Below are 19,254 nucleotides of genomic sequence, written 5' to 3'. Positions count from 1 at the left end.
GTTTTTTCATTTAAATAAATTCAGATATTGATTGAAATGCCCAGCCACCCCTAAAAATTAGTGTACCCCAGAATTTCTTTGATTTTATTTTGAAGGCACACCCCCCCCCCCCCCCCCTTTCCGCTTTGACGCTCGCGGAACTTCGCATTTGGCGCATCTAGCTTTTTGCTTTACGTCTGTCTTATTTCAGGTTCTTCTCCCGGGGACTTGCTGGTCGACGATAAATCACATTGATAGTGAAAAATAAGATAATAGTATCGTGTTTTTCGTTTAGGACGTCGAGATAACAGCTCTTCAGGGCCGTGTGAGGAGAAGGACGGGTGTAGGCGGAAACAACAGCAATTCCAGAATTGTCCACAAGATGGTGCTAGAGGCGTTCTAAATTGGGCTATGGTTATTTTCTGGTTAACAGAGTCCCCTTCAAATACAACTGGCTATCGAGCTTTATTTAATTGAACTGTTTAATGCCTGATTACTTGTGTTTCAGTGGCTTCAATAAAATTCGAATTCAGAGGCAATTAACTTCTGTTTTGTAACTGGAAGATTTTGGTTTTTTTATCTACATGTTATTTTCTCTCCATAGATCCCATTTTTAAACTACACATAAAATATGAAAACATAGGCCATGTATGTACGTACTAATTTATTTTTCCCTTGCTCTTCTTTTTCCTGTTTGCAACACAGGCTTAGTTATCAACAGTACTGTAGAATAAAGAAGTTTATTTTTCCAAACAGTTGTTTAAAGGTAACATGATTGTTTCTTGATGTATTTCACTTGTCATTTTCACCCTACTCCTCTTTAAATGTACCCTTTATCTTTTTCTGTGTACTTTGTGTGAATATTGCTGTTGAACAGGCTTACATTTAATTATAGTTTTGTTTGCTCTTAGCCAGCAATTGACCATTGTAATAAAAATGTTACATATATGGGAGAAATTTAATTTAATTTCAGATGTGTAATGGAAAAGTCTAAGTGTTTGCAATCTTTTTTTTTAATTATTATATAGTTCTTTTATTACTTTCATTTATTGATATGTTTAAAGATGAAGCTATCAAACATTTCACAATTATATGGCTGTATAATGTTGGAAAGGCAATAGAATGAGAAAATAAGTTGTCTTTATCACTTGCATTCATCTGGTGGACATCTGGTTTTAGGGCTGGGCAAAACATTCCAAAAATCCTCTTCGAAACCTCTAGCTGAATGGTGCTATGGTATAAAACCATCACACTGTCTAGGTTGTACAAAAACATTGCCAGCATTACCCTATGTAATACTGTGTATAAAAAATTATTATTTCTTCACTATTGAAACTAAGATAAAAAATACAGTTAAACGTAATGATCTTCAGTCATATTTCAGCAAAGACAGAGCACTGCCTGAATTGCCCAAATACATCGGCAACATATGGAAAAGCAGGTGTAAGTAGCAAAAAGCGAGGATAATGCTTCTCCAAATGTCACCAACATAACTGTGCACAGTAGGCTATTTTTCTTTTGGCTATTTTTCTTTCTTTCTTTTTTTTTTTTTTTTTTTTTTTTTTTACCAAAAACAACATATTTCCCAGTATTGGGTGCCTAGGATTTCACATTTTTTAGTGGTATCAAACAGGTATCATAAGATTTTTACTGATAATTACATGTGTATCCAGCTGATGAGAAATATGATTTAACACCCCAGCATTCTATATTATGATTGGCTATATGTGCTCTGTCAGAAGTGAGACTTAAACTTATATATTTTTAAATTAAGAATTTGAAAATATTCTTTTAAAATACCTCATAATGGAACTAAGAGGACTTACAGCATACATGCTGTCATGCTGTTCTGTTGCTTCTTACAGTGACATATATATACATAAATATATGTGTTAAGCTGAATCAGATTGGGGAGAAAGATGTTACTCAGTCTTCTATATGAGCCCACACACTCCTGGACAGCCTGGCATAAGTCACTGCCACAAAAAAAGTCTGGCAATGCCACTTCTAAAAAGACAGATACACTCAAGTTAAAATGAATAGATAGCAAATAAAATAATGATTTTCCATTTAGACCAATGGTGGGATCAAGACATCTGATGGACAGGGGCAAAAATAATCGAAACAGCACCTGCTGCATGCCGTGGGGTACCAATGCATTAAAAGTTGCAATAAATTAGTAGTGAAATAGTTAAAAATCCTGGTTAAGATTGAACATTCTTTATTAAGTGATTATATCTTCCACAGCCTTGTAACAAAACAGATGTGGAATTATGCATTGTTTGGGCATTTATTTTTTAAAAAGATACAGATGTGAGGATGTCATGAAAATAACCTTTATACTGAGTAGTTTGGTCAGGGGAGAGTCAGGGTCCTCAAATCTGACAAGTGCTTAAAGATATAAATGATCTTGTTTGGGTCACCTGGGATGTCCATATCAGTAGTAGCAGCCTAACATCAGAGTACCAGTCTTCCCCACGTCTGTTCTCAGGCTTGCCTGTGGTCAGCTTGAGTTTGGAGAATGACTGCTCTACTGAAGCAGTTGTCAGTGTTGCTGATACAATATTTGAAGGAGGTCAGGGGAGAAAAGGGCACTTATTGCATTTCATTTTGTCCACAAAGGGCTCCCTAGAGGTTACTTTATCACGTTCTGTGACTGGAGAGCACCTCATCATGTTATAGTTACCACAGGGGCATCCAGGACAGCACTTGTGCTATATTTGTTTTTCTGAGTCTACCAGTGAGTTACACTATATTGCCAAAAGTATTCACTCACCCATCCAAATAATTGAAATCAGGTGTTCCAATCACTTCCATGGCCACAAGTGTATAAAATCAAGCACCTAGGCATGCAGACTGTTTCTACAAACATTTGTGAAAGAATGGGTTGCTCTCAGGAGCTCAGTGAATTCCAGCGTGGTACTGTGATAGTATGCCACTTGTGCAACAAGTCCAGTCGTGAAATTTCCTCGTTCCTGAATATTCCACAGTCAACTGTCAGTGGTATTATAACCACTGATTGGGAACGACAGCAACTCAGCCAGGAAGTGGTAGGCCACTTAAAATGAGGAGTGGGGTCAGTGGATGCTGAGGCACATAGTGCGCAGAGGTCACCAACTTTCTGCAGTCAGTCACTACAGACCTCCAAACTTCATGTAGCCTTCAGATTAGCTCAAGAACAGTGCGTAGAGAGCTTCATGGACTGGGTTTCCATGGTCGAGCAGCTGCATCAAAGCCACACATCATCAAGTGCAATGCAAAGTGTCAGCTGCCACTGGACTCTAGAGCAATGGAGACGTGTTTTCTAGAGTGACGAATCGCGCTTCTCCTTCTGGCAATCTGATGGACGAGTCTGGGTTTGGCGGTTGCCAGGAGAACGGTACTTGTCTGACTGCATTGTGCCAAGTGTAAAGTTTGGTGGAGGGAGTGTGTGTGTGTGTGTGTGTGTGTGTGGTAGTGTGGGGTTGTTTTTCAGGAGCTGGGCTTGGCCTCTTGGTTCCAGTGAAAGGAACTCCGAATGATTCAGCATACAAAGAGATTTTGGACAACTCCATGCTTCCAACTTTGTGGGAACCGTTTGGGGATGGCCCCTTCCTGTTCAATAATGACTGTGCACCAGTGCACAAAGCAAGGTCCATAAAGACATGGATGAGAGAGTTTGGTGTGGATGAACTTGGCTGGCCTGCACAGAGTCCTGACCTCAACCCAATAGAACACCTTTGGGATGAATTAGAGCAGAGACGGAGAGCCAGGCCTTCTTGTCCAACATCAGTATGTGACCGCACAAATGCACTCCTGGAAGAATGGTCAAAAATTCCCATAAACACACTCCCAAACCTTGTGGAAAGCCTTCTCACAAGAGTTGAAGCTGTTATAGCTGCAAAGGGGTGACCAACGTCATATTAAATCCCTATGGATTAAGAATGAGATGTCACTTAAGTTTAAATGCGAGTCAAGGCAGGTGAGTGAATACTTTTGGCAATATAGTGTATGGCAACGAAAATATCTGGTGGTTAAGCATAGTGATTCTTTGTGTAAGCAATCATTTTACTGGGCATGAGGTCTGATTATAAAATCAAAATCAACATAAATCTTAGGGAAAAATTTATATTTTTCCAATTTCCAATGAGATATGGGGTGAGACCATATCGTTCACCATGTCTGCCCACCCCATATCTCACACTGCAAAAATATTTATTTATCTTGAAAAACTCCATATATTGCCCAGCCCTAGCTGGTATGCATTAGAAATGGGAAACCTGAACAGGGAGGATCCTTAGGGGGAGGAGATGTTTTGGGAGGGGGTGTGCTGGGGGAGAGAGAGAGACTCTCCAACGGGTCTCCAGTCAGTTTGTGTAGAGACAGAAGACAGAGAGGAAGATATGCTGTGAATCCTGCATCGTCATTCTACCAGCAATGTGCGACTTCACAGAGGGCCGTTATGGACAGAAGAAGCACCAGGACCACCACAGAGTCTGCGCTCTCAGGACGCGAGCTCTGGTGTCCAAATGAGCAGGGATGGCGGTGGTTGATCCCTCTTGGACGCACACTTGTTGAACACTATGAAGGCAAAGGGCACGGTGCATAAGGGTCCCAGTGAGAGCCATGGATCACCTTTTCCGGAGAAAACGAGTCGGTCTGCTGAAACCCCTGCTGAGTCTGAGTCTCGTCTTCGCTTCTTTTCTGATGATCCACAAGCTGAAGCTGGCCGAGAAGGACGCAGTGGGAGTGAAACATATTCGTGATACCGGCTGGTGTGGCTCCGACTGTTTTTCATTCAAGAATGAAGCCGTGAAACATCCTCAACATTTGAGGAGCTCAGACTCCTCGGTGCTTAGCAACGATTTGGATGCGCAGCGGGTCTCTAACGGGACTCCGGCTTCTTGGGACGCACAAGTTCTTAACTGCAGCGAGGACGCAACAGTGAGGACCAAGGATTGGTTCAAGCGCCTGGACCCGAGGTTTCACCAGTTTGTCCTGCACAGACACTGCAGGTACTTCCCCATGCTCATCAACCATCCAGAGAAATGCACGGATGGAGAGGTGCACCTCCTCATGGTGGTAAAGTCCGTTATCGAGCAGCACGACCGGCGCGAGGCTGTGCGTAAAACCTGGGGCAACGAGCACACGGTGGATGGGAAGAAAATAAAAACGTTATTTCTTTTAGGGAGCCCGACTACTGGCAAAGACACAAAAAACCTCCAGAAACTGATCGAGTATGAGGACCAGATATATGGGGACATCCTCCAGTGGGACTTCATGGACACTTTCTTTAACCTGACCCTGAAAGAGGTCAACTTTCTCAAGTGGTTCGACATCTACTGCTCAGGGGTCCAGTTCATATTCAAAGGAGATGATGATGTGTTTGTGAACACTCACAACCTGCTGGAACTCATCGGCTTCAAAGAGGAGGATCACAAGGAGGCAGACTTGTTCGTGGGGGACACAATCTCCAAGGCGATCCCCATCCGAAACCGGCAGAGCAAATATTACATTCCCAAAGAGCTCTACGATAAGCCATATCCTCCTTATGTGGGGGGTGGAGGGTTTCTCATGTCCTCCCCGCTAGCCAGGAGGCTCTTCGTGGTCTCGGAGGATCTGGAGCTGTACCCCATCGACGATGTGTTTTTGGGGATGTGCCTACAGAAGCTGCACCTGGCCCCTGAGATGCACCCTGGCTTCAGGACCTTTGGCATCACCAGGCGCAGGGTGAGCCCCATGAACAATGAGCCGTGCTTTTATAAAAACCTCATCGTCGTGCACAAACTGAGTGCAAAGGAGCTTCTCAAAATGTGGAGTGTGGTGCACAACGAGGCACTGGTGTGCGCAAAAAGGACCTCCATATGAGTCACTTTATATTAAAAAAATCAATCAAATTCACTTAAAATGAACTGACTGTTGGAATGCACAGAGGACCTGAGTTTATTAATGAATCTGCTGAGTCATGTTGTGGAAGAAGGTTGCATTTCATCCATGAAACAGCAATAATATGTTTTAATTAAATGATATTTAATAAAGAAACACTCATATTTCACTGATGTTTTATACTGTACAGCACATTTTGCATTTCCATTTTTATATGTAACATTAAATGGATTTCCACTCCACAGGTTTTCACTTCACATGTTTTGCTATACCTTGATTTTCCAGTGAATGGAATCATACTACACAGCTCCTGGGTATACAAGCATCCAAAGGAAGCTTTCTTGGTGCCAATTCAGACTGCAGATTCATTACTCACTTTATGGTGGTTAACCTGAAATCCAATGTTGATGGACATGTGATAACGTAATGCCTCTTTAATGCAGGCTAAATAAAGACTTGACTTTTTAAATTCAGGTGTTCCTCTGAAAATGTGGATTTTGTTGTCATTTTTTCTGATATCAGGATTTCACGGTGTAGGGAACTTCGGGGTCACAACATCTTAGCTGAGTGATTTTCAATGTTAAAATAATTATTTTCTTATGTTTAAGTTGGTCAGTTCTTTCATCTCTACTTTTCTTGTAAATATTATTATTTTAATGATTTCAGAGGCTGGCTTTAAACCAAAGATACTTATGAGCTGTAATGATTTAGAATTTATTATAATGTAAATAAAGTCTGATCTTTTTGTAAGCTTGCACACATATGAATGATGCAGTATATATCAGTATGTTGTAAAAACCGGAGTACAGCACATGACGGGAAAAATGTGGGATAAAATGATATCATTTTACATATTTAGAGTGTTGTTTCAAACACAATATGGAGGGTTACTAGAGCTATTATCTACTGATATCTATCAACACTAAAACTGCATCAGAAACCAGTCCATTGTTCAACTTAATACAGCTTTATTTAAACAAATAAAGATATTTTAACAGACAAAATTATCCATTTTATGCCAAAGTTATTCAGAAAAATATTGACTTCTTAAAACTAAAATGTAAACCATTAAAATGGACCTTAGTACAGAAGCATATTAAAGCCAACATCCTCAGTAAGGAAGTAAAATGTTAAGCTTACTCTTAAACATCACAGTTATACATTTGCATTTGAGTCTCCACTAAAACAACAGTTAGTGTTGACAAGAAGATCAGTAAAAAGTAGGGATGCAAGATATTATCTGTATGAGTAGATACTAAAATTTCTGCCAATATTTACAACAATATACTGCCTTTAAATATCAGCCTTTAATGGATGTAAATATCAGCCATGTGTTCAATTGGTTTGTGGCATTTTAGGCTGGACCAACAGAACTACGCAGCTTAAGTCTTTTCTCTTTTCATCCCCAATCCATTACATTTCAAAGCATGTTCTAGGGACCGAAGCGTCTCTCTACATTTTTCAAGTAGTAACAATATTGGTATTACCTATAATGAATCTGTAAATATTGGCATATCTAATATTGGTAAAAATCCAATATAGTGCATCCCTAATAAAGAAGTTTACCACCGTAATATAACAATTTGTAAGTTCTAATCAAAATCCATCTCAGACCCTTTTCAGGGATGCTCCTGTTCTTCTTGGCATCAGATAAACAACAGATACTACAATCAATATTGTCATAACACTAGTTCCACTGAAGGAGTAAAATTAAGGCTCTATCTCTTTCTTATTCTTATCAGAGTTCCTAAAACTGGAGTTTGAAGCAGTAATTTTTCAAGTGCTTTGGAGTGTTTGTTGGATTCAGTGTAAGTCAAAGTCAACAGAAATCAGGCAGACTTAAAAAAAATAGGTGCTACTAAAGTTTAACTGCCTACAATACATTATTGTCTACTGTGTTTTTTTCTTTAATAGCTGTATTAAGTTGAGAGATATATTGTGCCTCTCAACTGAGCATATTAAATTGTGCTATGCAAGATTAAGATTGTCAGTAGGTATTAAGCAGGAAAATAAATTAAGTTCATACCCAATTAAATATCCAGCAGTGGAGCATCATCCCTTTGGCAAAGTCCTACTTTCTTTCTTCAGTACAATCTATTCAATACAAGACAAGAATACGTAAACAGATGGCAAAATGCTAAGCCCACATTAAAGCTACATTCAGGATCTTGATGGCTTCTGGATTGAAGAATTTTCTGCTGGAGGAAAGTTTTGTAGCTAGGTTTGTATTTTTGTGCACTCCAGAGGAATGAAAATACTCTTGTGTATGTTTCTATATTTCAGCCATCATCATCTTCTGATACAATGCTGGGAAAGATAACACATTAAATGATACTGCATTGGCCATCTATGAAAAGCTCTGACCTGGCTTCATCCTATCTTCACAAGCCATTATAGTTTTTTTTCTGTGGTTTTACTGAGGATATTTGATTTAAACTGAATTTTACACTACTACAAAAAACAACAATAACAACAACTACTCCTAATAATATCAGTAATTTCATATAATACCCCCTTTTAAAATTAAACTTAAATCGGTTTCAGAGAGTTGTGGAGTTTCAATCAATCGATATCAATTGAAATGTTACAATTAAAGGTCATCTGTGGCTCTGAAGTAGCTCTGCCAAGTATGAGAAAAGAACCCTGATGATTTCCAAGTGATGTCTCCAGGTCTACACTTTGGCTTGCAGATGATACATCCAAAACCCTGTCATTTAGATATAAAAGGGCAATCTCTTTAAGCTGTACAGTACATTCCTTTGCCATAGAGGCTCAAAAAAGTAGTGTGCAAAATAAGAGCCTCAAAATTGAGAATCCTGTAAGGAGATATCAGTAAACCCAGAGTGCTCATGTTAACTGGCCTGGCAGGTGTGTGCCGCCACGGGCCTGACTTTTAGACAAAAGAGCAAAGAGATCTAACATAGGTGAGTCCAACTGTCTCTATTCAGGATGGATTATGTCACTGACCACAGCATCTGTAGAGCCCGAGCAAGTGGATCGATCAACATGTTGTGGTGCAAGTTTACAAAGGGGTATTCACCTTTTGGCAGATTTTTTAATATATTAGATTAATTGCTTCCTTAAATTAAAAACTGCAGTCATGCTTTAATGTATACTTTAAAAGATGCATCCATGATGTCTTGCTAAAAGTGCTGATTTGCATGGAACATGGGATCTGTGAGGGGGATTTACTTCAGGGATGTTTGTTGTCTCTTAGTTTTCACCTCTCAGTTTTGAGGGAGGGGTCTTAAGCATGCTTCAGATTCAGCTTTAGCTCTTTCCTGGAGAATGTCCTCTGCTCAGGGGTGCCAGAGCAGGGATCCGGCTTCCTCTGCCCATGGGCCTTGGTCTGGCCCCAACTGACCATGCCTGTTTCATCTTAGTTCCACCAACAGCCCGGCCTGTGCACACAAAAACAAATGATCACAAAAGGACATAATTGCAGTAAACCTTTGTTATAACTAAACCAGAAGAGGTACAGAGTGAACTGAGAACAAAGCGACTTTTGTGTTCTGCAGTATTTACCGCCAAACAAAGTGGCCTGCATACTCATGTTGCGTATACATTCAAGGTGAGTTCATGATGTCAGCATCTTATGGCTGTGTTCTCAGATCATTTACTTCACATGTCCTTGCTGTACTTGTATCCCAAAAACTTTAATCTTACTGTGCTTGCCGGGTTGAGAAAGTGAAAAAAGGAATCAAAGATATACCAGATTCTCCACTAAACTAGGCTGTGTTCACAATGCAGGCCAAAGTGATGTGAATGTATCTTTTTTAAAACACGGATCCAGTTTTTCATGACTATTTAAACTGTAATTTGATGTTTACAAATCAGATTTGGGCCACTTTGTTATGTTAAACCACTGAAGTGAATGAAGTATGATACAGGCACCATTTTATAGATTTAAGTGAACAAACAAAAAAGAATCAGTTTAAAGCAAAACTCAAAACTGAGCACTAAGGCTTGCAGTGTAAATGCAGCCTTAGAGAGAGTAATACAACTCTTGAGCATTGCATTACAAGTACAAATCCATTCAATGTTTCATTCACAGCTATTATGAACAAAACTTTTAGAAAATATGGTGCTGGTTTAGCGCAGTTAGCAGATCAGGCATCCAAATGCAGAAGCTACAGTCCTTGACATAGTGGACGTAGGAACGATTCCTGGTCCTGGTGCTGTTTGGTGCCTGTCTTCCCTCACTCTCTCTCCACATAATTCCTGTCTCTCTTCAACTGTCCTAACTAAAAAGGTCAAAAGATAAAAATAAAAATCTTTTAAAAATAAAGAAAAGCAAAACAAAAGCAGCAACAGGCTATTTTACATGTCACTCAGTAAACACTCATGTTACTTACAAAAATGAACAGCTTAGGCATAAGAAGTAATGATGAGTTTATGAAAATGCAAAGTGGCTATTAAGAAAAGTATATGCTATGCAAACTGTATGCTTCTGTTTAAGTATTTATCCATTAACTAGCATGACAAGAGACAAGCTGTGTTAGGATGAGATAGGCTTCAATTCAACTATTTCCATGGGAAAACCCTAAAAGGTACCACATCTCATTTACTGGTAAGCCATTTTGCCCTTGAGACTGGCTTTGTGTACCAAAGTTAAGTATGCAGGCAATTATTCACTAGATGGTAAGAGTGGATTTGATTGGATTAGAGAGATGGCAGAGTATTTCCCCAGGTATGACATTCTTATTGTGAAAAATCAGCACATCCATGCTTCTGACTTAAGAAAATGCATGAAAAAAACATGTCAAAGATTGTAAAAATAATAGCCTTGATAAAATGTTTTTTTCTGAAAACATGCTTGTGCTAGTTTTAATGAAATTCCAGCTCATCTATTATGAGATACAGACAAACAACTTCAAAAAGTTTCTAGGATTTCCTACTCTAGAGAATAAGATGGGACTGATGGATGAATGGACAGAAGAAGGGGAATGGTAAGCACTAGTGCTGCACAATTAATCTAATCACAAGTGAAATCACAATGCCAGGCTGTGCAATTACATAACTGCATAAAATGCTGCAATTATTTTTGCAGTTGTATTTAAAGCTTCACAAAAATGCCTGCAGATAGGCCTTTAAGATTATAATAGTGACACTACATTTGCACTTTGTAGAAGTATTTTTATTTTCAAAAACCTGATATTTTATTCTTCATTGGAAAATCTTTTGGTATCTATTGGAAAGTCTATTTAGAATCTTGACTGTTCAAAAAGGCAGGTTTCTTGTGAAGTCGTCATCTTAAAGCACTGTATTTAAATCAAAAACATCTATTTACATTTTAACATGAATGCAAAATATTACTGAAATGGATACATAAACATCTACCACACTAGGCTCCAAATCTGCCACTATTTTTATGTATCTCATTTTGTGCTCTGAGGCAGGAAGCCATAGTGGAAACGGTGTAACATGAATTTTCACCAACAAGCATGGGCACTTTGTATAACTCTCACTGAGCGTTGGGGAGGTGGCAGAAGGCAGAAGGTGTATGAATGCTTTACCTTGTGCTGGCTGGGTTCTCTGGGACACCGCAGTCCTGCGTGAGTTTTGTTTACAGCCCTCCCTGCCCATGAGGTGAGTCTTCCAGGCCTGGAGAAGGGACAAAGTAGCTCAGTGAGGCTAATTTTTTCTCTCCTCCGCTCTCTCAATCTGGACAACTCAGGTTGACTGTATGCTCAGTCAAGACCTGTACGGTTGCCCCCTTCTGAATAACACTGCAGTCTTTCATTGCTCAAGGTGCACTGACAGCAAGAGTGAGAATTTATGTGTCTTTTTTTGTTTGTTCTTTTATCATTTTTCAAGGTGTGTAAAGCAAGAGACAGCATGTTATGATTCATATTTTAAGGACTCAGTCAAATGAGCTAGGATTAAGGATATATATTCTGTGCCATCTGACACTGTAGCATAATCTAAATACAGTATATATCAATACTGTAAGTGCTATTCAAACTTGCACTAAACTCTGAACAATGAAAATTTCCTGACTTTATGGGAAACAAAAATGCAGGGAAACTTCCTGCTATGAGAGCAAAGGGTGAACAAGCAAGTCAGGAAATTTTAACACTAGGTTAACCCCCACCCCCAGCCTTATGAAATGCCGGTTTCTCAAAAATATTTCCCAAGTGCTATTAGACAAAGCAAGGAATTTTAAATGTAGCTTTTCCAAGCATCCTACTGTTATTTTGGATGCTTTCATTAATTTATTTTACACACAGAAAAAAAAAATCACAAAAAACAAAAACTACCAGGATCAAAATGATCAGTCCCGGTTAGAACTGACCATTTTGTTAAGCCATAGTACAAACTACAGTTGTGCAGTTATGTGTTTTTGTGTGTAATGCTCAAAGCTTGTAAAATCAAGTTAAAACTGAGGATTATCTTCCAATTTACACAAAGTATAATGACTTCAGTGAGGGGTTGAGCTGTCACTTGATAAAGCATCATGGCAAAAACAAAAGAAATTAGTTTAGACTTAAGAAAAGAATTGTTGATGTTCACAAAGCAGGAGAAGGACCTACAAAGTTATCACAGCATTGCCAAGTGTCGAGAACTGGAGAAAGAAGTATCATCAAGAAATTCAAAGAGCCACACAGTACAGAACAAGCCTGGCAGAGGTAGGAAGAGCAAGATTTCAAAGATTCTGAAGGAAACTCGTGAGAGATGGCAGAACAACTGCTAAGACACTAGTGAATGACTTAGTCAAGTCTGGAGTTGTAGTCTCAAAGAAAATCATCACGAGAATCCTGCACAGGAATGGACTGAGTGGTTGCAGACCAAGAAAAACTCAACTTTTGCAGAAGAGACACCTTCAAGCCAGACTGAAGTCTGCTAAAGACAACCTGGAGAAAGATTATGCATATTGGAAGCATGTCCATTGGTCAGATGAGACCAAACTAGAGCTCTTTGGCCATGGAGACATTGGTGATGTTTGGAGAAAGTAGGGAGAGGCTTATCATCATCCCCACAGTGAAACATGGTGGTGGGAGTACTATGATGTGGGGATGCTTCAGTGTGTCTGGAATTGGGAATTTTGTTAAAATGGAAGGAATCATGAAGACAGAAGGATATATGAAGATTTGGAAAGAAACCCTCTAGCAGTCAGCAGCAAAACTAGGTCTTTGTCTTCCATCAAGATAACAGCCCAAAACATACGTGGATCCTGGTGAAGAACTACCTCCAGAAGACCAAAGGGAACATTATTGACTGGCCAACACAAATCCAAGCCTTGAATCCCATTGAAAATCTGTGGGCTGAACTGAAGACCAAGGTCCATGTCAGAAGGCCATCAAATCTGGAGGGGCTAGAGAGATTTGCCAAAAAAGAATGAGCTGAGATTCCTCAGGAAATGTATCTGAGACTTGTGGAAAACTAGAGAAAACTGGAGGCTGCAGGCTGTTATCCAACAAAAAGGAGACACAACAGACTGTTAGCATCAGGGGGCTAAAAGTTAACCATGGTAGTTGATGATTTTTGTGTTTTGTTTTTTTTCTGTGTGCAAAGTAAAATAATGTAAGCATCCAAAATAAAACAAGAACGTTTGGAAAAGCGGTGTTAAAAATCCCTTGTAATGTTTAAAGCACTATGGAAATACTGTGAAATAAGACTGTGACACCATATCATACAATTTTAGTCCTGAATTAGATTTCCCTGTCATTGCTCAGAAAAGCCACAATGATAAAGAGAGATCACATATGTCTGTATAATGAAGTGTTGGTCATTTCTTCTGCAAACTTTTTTTTCTATGTGGAACAGAAAGGTACAGTCATCAAACTATTTAAGGCTGCTGTTTGCACGCTTTTCTTACTTGGCTTGCTGTGACAATGTTAATGGAATGAATTTGTTATAAATAAAATAGTTCAATCATTAGCTTTAATCGTCAGGTGTCATAATGCCTACCTTTGAAGAAGCAAATGTGTTCTAAATTAATTACAATTGCCAAAGTGCTGCTGCAAACCTGGCCAGGAAACACCAGGAGAGGCACTGCTCAGACTGATCTTTGAAACTCTTACAGCTCTTGTGGGTCTTTAAAGGCAATTTGAATGATTTATTAGGCTCCACAATGACAGAAAAGTAACGGAAGACAAATGAAAGGGGACACTGTCTGTACATCGAGTGGGGTAGGAAATCTTGTCCTCTGCAGATCTGTTTAAAGATCTCTGTCACACAGACCGACACTGAGAGTTAGTGACGTATGAGCAACTTCAATGAGCAAGCTATCCATTTGGTTGAGTTCCATCAATTCATTCAGATATGATCACCTATTAAACTTAGACTACAACTTTATCCTCGTACAGATTAAACATTTATCAACACGATTCACCGTATTATGCTACTTTCATGTGAAAGTGACCTGTTCTGCTGAAATTAGAGGAAATCTGAAGTTATCCATCAACCACTGAAGTGGTTGATGACGGATGAAGTCTTGACCTGTGTGATATATCTAACAAAAGAACCATTTTTTAATAAAAATGCAGTTAAAATATATAGGCCAGTGTTATTCATAAAAGAGACTTTTTTTTTACCTTTCCTTCAAGGAATGTGGAAAAATGTGATGGCATTCACTAGATGGTGAGACGATGAACTAGCCATTAAGAACAAAGGCTTTTCCCCTTTGAAGTCTTTGAAGGCCGACAATAGCGGTGTTTTAACTTAACAGCTGTTTGTTCCTCAAACCTAATAATAGATGTTCTTTAGCTCAAATGTTGATACAGAAGAGTGAAAATATCAAAGCTCATTGAGTTGAAGAAAGCTTTCTTTGAAAACCTTAATAGAAAATGGAGAGTGGCTTATTCTCCTTTTTTTCTCCTTCTTATTAGTGGTAACCTTTTTAATATGAACAGCATTGTAAAACCAACTGAGTGTCTTTGTTCTTTTTGCAAAAAGAAAAAATAGCATTAAACAGCGTGCAAAAGTTGTTTTTGAAAAAAAAAAAAAAACTTCATCAAAATCAAACACAAATTGTGCTAAGAGAATACACTGAAGGGATATCTTTACATTTTCCACTTAAGAGTCTTTTTCTTATTTTCCACATGAGGTACATCAAACCAAAGATGCCTTTTTCATGTCACTGTTTCATAAGAAGTCATTGACCAGAATGTGCATGTATGGGACCTCACCTCCTCTCCAGGCTGGAAGTTGTTGTGACACAGAGGACAGTGGTTGGAACCTTTACCAGAAATGGGGGCTGAAACAGAAACAGGACACCTTTAAGCCAATTGTTATACAATTACAGGAAAGGTCACTTAAACACTGAGGGGGAGAAAAGAAGAAAACACATAACACTTCATAAAACATCTGGGTAAACACTATTCTAACACACAATCAGATTTTCTACAGTTAACAGTAGTAAGAGAGACACTGGTTTTAGTTTGTGGTTCCACAGACAGCTCACTGGGGTTAATTATGTATGGAGACAGATGGCCAGTGACAGCTAACCTCCTTCTCACAGTAAGTAGGTCCTTTAAAACTTCAGTTGTTTCTAAGTATATACACGGTGCAAATCAAACAAAAACTACCATCATTTCAGATAATAAACACAGGTAACAGGATTTGGTGTTTTACCTAAATAAAATTTTTATTTATTTCCATGCAGCACTGTGAACACTGGTTGTTTTTTAAGTAGAATGTTCTTCATGTTTAAAGAGCTTTCATTTTGGATGCACAGGTATTGTGCCTATCAGATGATGATTGTTCAACACATTAAAATAATGTCTTGTTTTATTTATTTTTATTTTGCTGAATGCAATGAATACATGTCTAATACTTTTTACATTTATGGTATAACATCAGAATTCTTTCTCAGCTATTATTGTTTTAACTTCACTTTAGCAAAGTCGAGATTATTGTAGGAAATAGCATCATAATAAAGAATACTGAAAATAAAAAAATAATACATAAAAGCACTGGCTGAGCATTTGTGTTGCAGAGCTCCAAGGCTGCACTGTGTGAAGAAGCAATGAAGAAAAATAAATGTGGGGAATTGTGTTTAATAACCGGAGGTTGGCGAATCAGTGATTCAGGAAATGTGTCTCTTTTCCTGTTTCATGCAAATCAGGAATTTTTTTTTTGTGCTCTGTGAGAGAAAGTAAATTCCCTCCACTCATTTAATTAGAATTATTCAAATTAGTTAAAAGCAAGATACACAATCTCCTAAGACCTGCTTCAAAGTCAGCAACAATAAATGTTATTGAGACAGGATTATGTGAGCATATTTGTGAAGTAGCCCAACAAGCAGTGACGACACAAGCCTTCATCTCATGACTTAGTGCTTGTGTACTGCTTTTACTCTTTTTGTTCATATTCAGATATGTCCCAAATCAAGTGGTCTAGATATGAATGCTAAAAAGCTACTTCATTCAGCTCTTTCTCTTCCCTCCCAGCTTAACCTGGTTTCTTGTTTTATTTCACAAAAGATTTGAGTGTAAGTACATAAATGTACAAATGTCATGCTTTGGTGCTCGTCACATAAACCTTTGTCCTTATTAAAATGGCTAATTTTGAAGGTAGCTATTGATATATTAATAGCACATTGATATGTGAATCGCAGGCTTTGTACATTAACGTAGAAGAATAGCATGTCCAAAAGGGATTATTGTCTTTTGTGCTATTTTCACTTGGTAAAATTGGGCCAGTCAAATTGTGTTTCTTATAAATACTGAGTAATTTTGTAAAGAGCAATGTTTATACAGCTATTGCAACTATATGCAGTTGCAATAGCTGTATAAACATTGCTATTCTTTGAGCCAAATTAGGTACTAAAAATCAATATTTGAGGCATCTTGTAATTCAGATATTTGGTATTTTAACTAATTAGGTGATATTTCATATGTGGAGTATGTAACTATGGCCACAAACAGTTAGAAAATATCTCAATCAATTTATCTTCAGCACACATACAACTTGAAACTTTTTTTTACCCCTTCAATCTGTTTTTCCATCTTGAACTACCCTTTAACTATTCAGTAAAGAGAAAATAAAGCAGAGGTTCAAATGTAGCCGATGAAGACAAATACTACAACATAACCCTTTTTGGCACATTAAGCAAGGAATTTCATTATCGCAAAGAATAATGAGCTGAGAACTCACGATTACAGGCAGGACCTTGGACATGGCGAGCCAGATCCTCAGTGGCTACAGCCTCTGAGCAGCGTGGACACTGGCTGAACTTAGATCTGCTCTCACATTCACCTAACAGATGCTCTGTGAGGCTGGCAATCTCGACTACCTGTGAACACAACGAGGAGCTGAACACAAGTCTTCAAGCCTTTTCTACTTAGCTGTTTGAAGTGGTGGACTTCAAACAGCTAAGTAGAAATTCTTCTTACGAACAGGTCTTTGAATATGTCTACCTGTCTACATTCATCGCAGCGTTTCAGCATCGGACAGTGCTTCCAGTAGTGAAGGTCCAACCCATCCTCTGTGAACGACTCATCCTTTTTACCACAGAATATGCATAGGCTGAAAAAATAGATCACACGGAAGATCAGATTTCTTAAAAAAACAAAAAACAAAAACAAAAACAGATAAATAAAAAAAACCATAATGATAATAATAACAGCCTAATGCTCAAACTAATGATATTAAAATGACACATAATGAAGGTGAAGACCACAAACATCCACAATAAGATAAATGGTATCATTTGGTTGTACTGATTTTTCTCTTTGAAGTCTTCACTGGTTAAAAACATGTACTTACTTGTCCAGGTAGTCAATGGTTTGTTGGACATCAGGGCTTTGTGTCACCATGTCCTGGGGAACTTTTGCAGCAGCTGGAACTTAAACAGACAGAATCAGTCGTGGCTCATGTTTACCAAATGTCAAGCTCAGAAGAAACATATTTGACAGGATAGCTAAAAAGGTTGTCAGGATAACAGAATTTCAAATATTCATACATGTAAAATCCAATAGCATTAATGACTCTTTCAATGCAACAAAAAAGAAGTCATATGCAGCACATATTGGTTTTTTTTTTTTTTTTTTATTATCAGAAATTGCAAGCACAATCTTGCACTCTTTCTAAATTGCACAAATACATTGGCAATGTTTCAACACAGAGATGTTACCAAAACATTTCTTATAATTTGAGGTAAATCACACTTGTTGTTACTAAGAAAGGATGTTTTACTCAAAGGGAAATATCTTTATCTGTGACACAGCACCTTCCTATTCAATCTTGTACTCACGGTCACTTGCTTTGCCAGCTTTTGGTGACCCTATCTCAACTTCGGTAGCTTCTTTCTTCTGCTGTTCTTTGGTGCTTTCATTCCCTCCCTCCTTTACAGACAGAGAGAAGCATGAGTGCGGGTAACAATGTTCTGTTCCCATCAAAGAGGCTATCACACATGGAAACTCTACACAACTTTAAACAGTGATTTCAGAAACAGAAACCTTTGTATAATTGATAGGACTACTCTTTATTGGAGTAGACAGTATACCATTTATTTGGTCATCTTACAGTAAAATACTTATCTGACCAGCAATGCAGTACAAAATCTACTACGTTTTGGAAGACTCATAAATACAAATTAGGAGCTGTTACAAGAAGTGATGTAATGACAGTCTAATGACAGCTCCACCTACTGTGATCTCTTTCAAGGCCGCCAGCTGCTCCTGAAGAGAGTGGATCTCCTCCTTTTCTTTTTGCCCATCCTGCTGACCACCTCCCTTTTTTAAAGTCTGGGTGAAAAATCACACACCATTTACCTCATAAGTGCCTTTTCTTGTTCTCCTGTTTGCTTATTTTCTATCTCTGTCAAGTTATATAGTTTCAGCAGACCAGTGTTTAGTACTCCAGATGTTTATAACTTTTTATCTATTATTTCTTCTTTTAAAGTTTAACAGAATTAAAGCTCTGCAGGCTCTTGGGGCTGTAGTAGCATGGTGTGTTCATATTGATAATATTAAATCTAGATGAAAACACATGAGCAGGCATTTCAGCCCTTAAGTGCTATCTAAGAGCATACATTCATAATGGTAACACAGCTAAATCTCTTAATTAGTCACAAGCTTCATGGTAAAACAAAAGTTTACCTTGTTAACTTTGAAATACAAGAATACTTGCCCACTCGATGTATTTGTGGTTACATGAATAAACACCATAGATGCTATCTATAAGGTATTTGCCTTGATCTCATGTAAAAATAGTTAGGTTTGTTACTTTTTGTGCCATTTTACTCAATTGAATTAACCTAGATTTCACCCAGAATCTCCCTACTGGGTAATAAAATTATTAAATCTTTTGTTATTGACATGTAGGATTTGAAACAAATGTAACTTAACTTTTTATCTACCTACTTAAAAAAATGAATCCAATAATTTCTTGCCAGCTTAAAAAATGAAATTGAATGATATGAAGCCTGTCTTAATATCAAAACTCTGAACAGCTTGAGAGGGT

The 19,254-nt window shown here is 38.2% G+C and overlaps 2 protein-coding genes across 5 annotated transcripts in view; one reads left to right on the top strand and one right to left on the bottom strand.

The window, feature by feature from the left end:
- Positions 1 to 4,584: 4,584 nt before the first annotated feature.
- On the top strand, positions 4,585 to 6,318 carry b3gnt7l (UDP-GlcNAc:betaGal beta-1,3-N-acetylglucosaminyltransferase 7, like). The gene has a single exon (XM_041800055.1). The coding sequence runs from the start codon at positions 4,585 to 4,587 to the stop codon at positions 5,824 to 5,826; it is 1,242 nt and encodes a 413-aa protein (XP_041655989.1). The 3' UTR covers positions 5,827 to 6,318.
- A 345-nt stretch (positions 6,319 to 6,663) lies between these two features.
- cep104 (centrosomal protein 104) overlaps positions 6,664 to 19,254 on the bottom strand; it is a 36,966-nt gene continuing 24,375 nt past the window's right edge. The window contains exons 15-23 of one of the 4 annotated variants that reach the window (XM_041799477.1): positions 18,441 to 18,536; positions 18,044 to 18,134; positions 17,557 to 17,635; positions 17,208 to 17,316; positions 16,945 to 17,083; positions 14,976 to 15,043; positions 11,361 to 11,448; positions 9,069 to 9,245; positions 6,664 to 7,938 (exon numbers count right to left, since the gene is read on the bottom strand). In XM_041799477.1, the coding sequence (XP_041655411.1) occupies positions 9,115 to 9,245; positions 11,361 to 11,448; positions 14,976 to 15,043; positions 16,945 to 17,083; positions 17,208 to 17,316; positions 17,557 to 17,635; positions 18,044 to 18,134; positions 18,441 to 18,536 (801 nt within the window). In that variant the 3' untranslated portion in view covers positions 6,664 to 7,938; positions 9,069 to 9,114. Of the gene's footprint in view, positions 9,246 to 11,360; positions 11,449 to 14,975; positions 15,044 to 16,944; positions 17,103 to 17,207; positions 17,317 to 17,556; positions 17,636 to 18,043; positions 18,135 to 18,440; positions 18,537 to 19,254 lie in introns of those variants that run through there. The other 3 variants (XM_041799476.1, XM_041799478.1, XR_005992564.1) reach the window with 3 other exon arrangements.

The sequence above is a fragment of the Cheilinus undulatus genome, linkage group 11 (assembly GCF_018320785.1).
Source record: "Cheilinus undulatus linkage group 11, ASM1832078v1, whole genome shotgun sequence".
NCBI lineage: Eukaryota > Metazoa > Chordata > Actinopteri > Labriformes > Labridae > Cheilinus > Cheilinus undulatus.
Note: the sequence above shows the minus strand (reverse complement) of the source record. Positions and strands in the feature narration are given on the sequence as shown.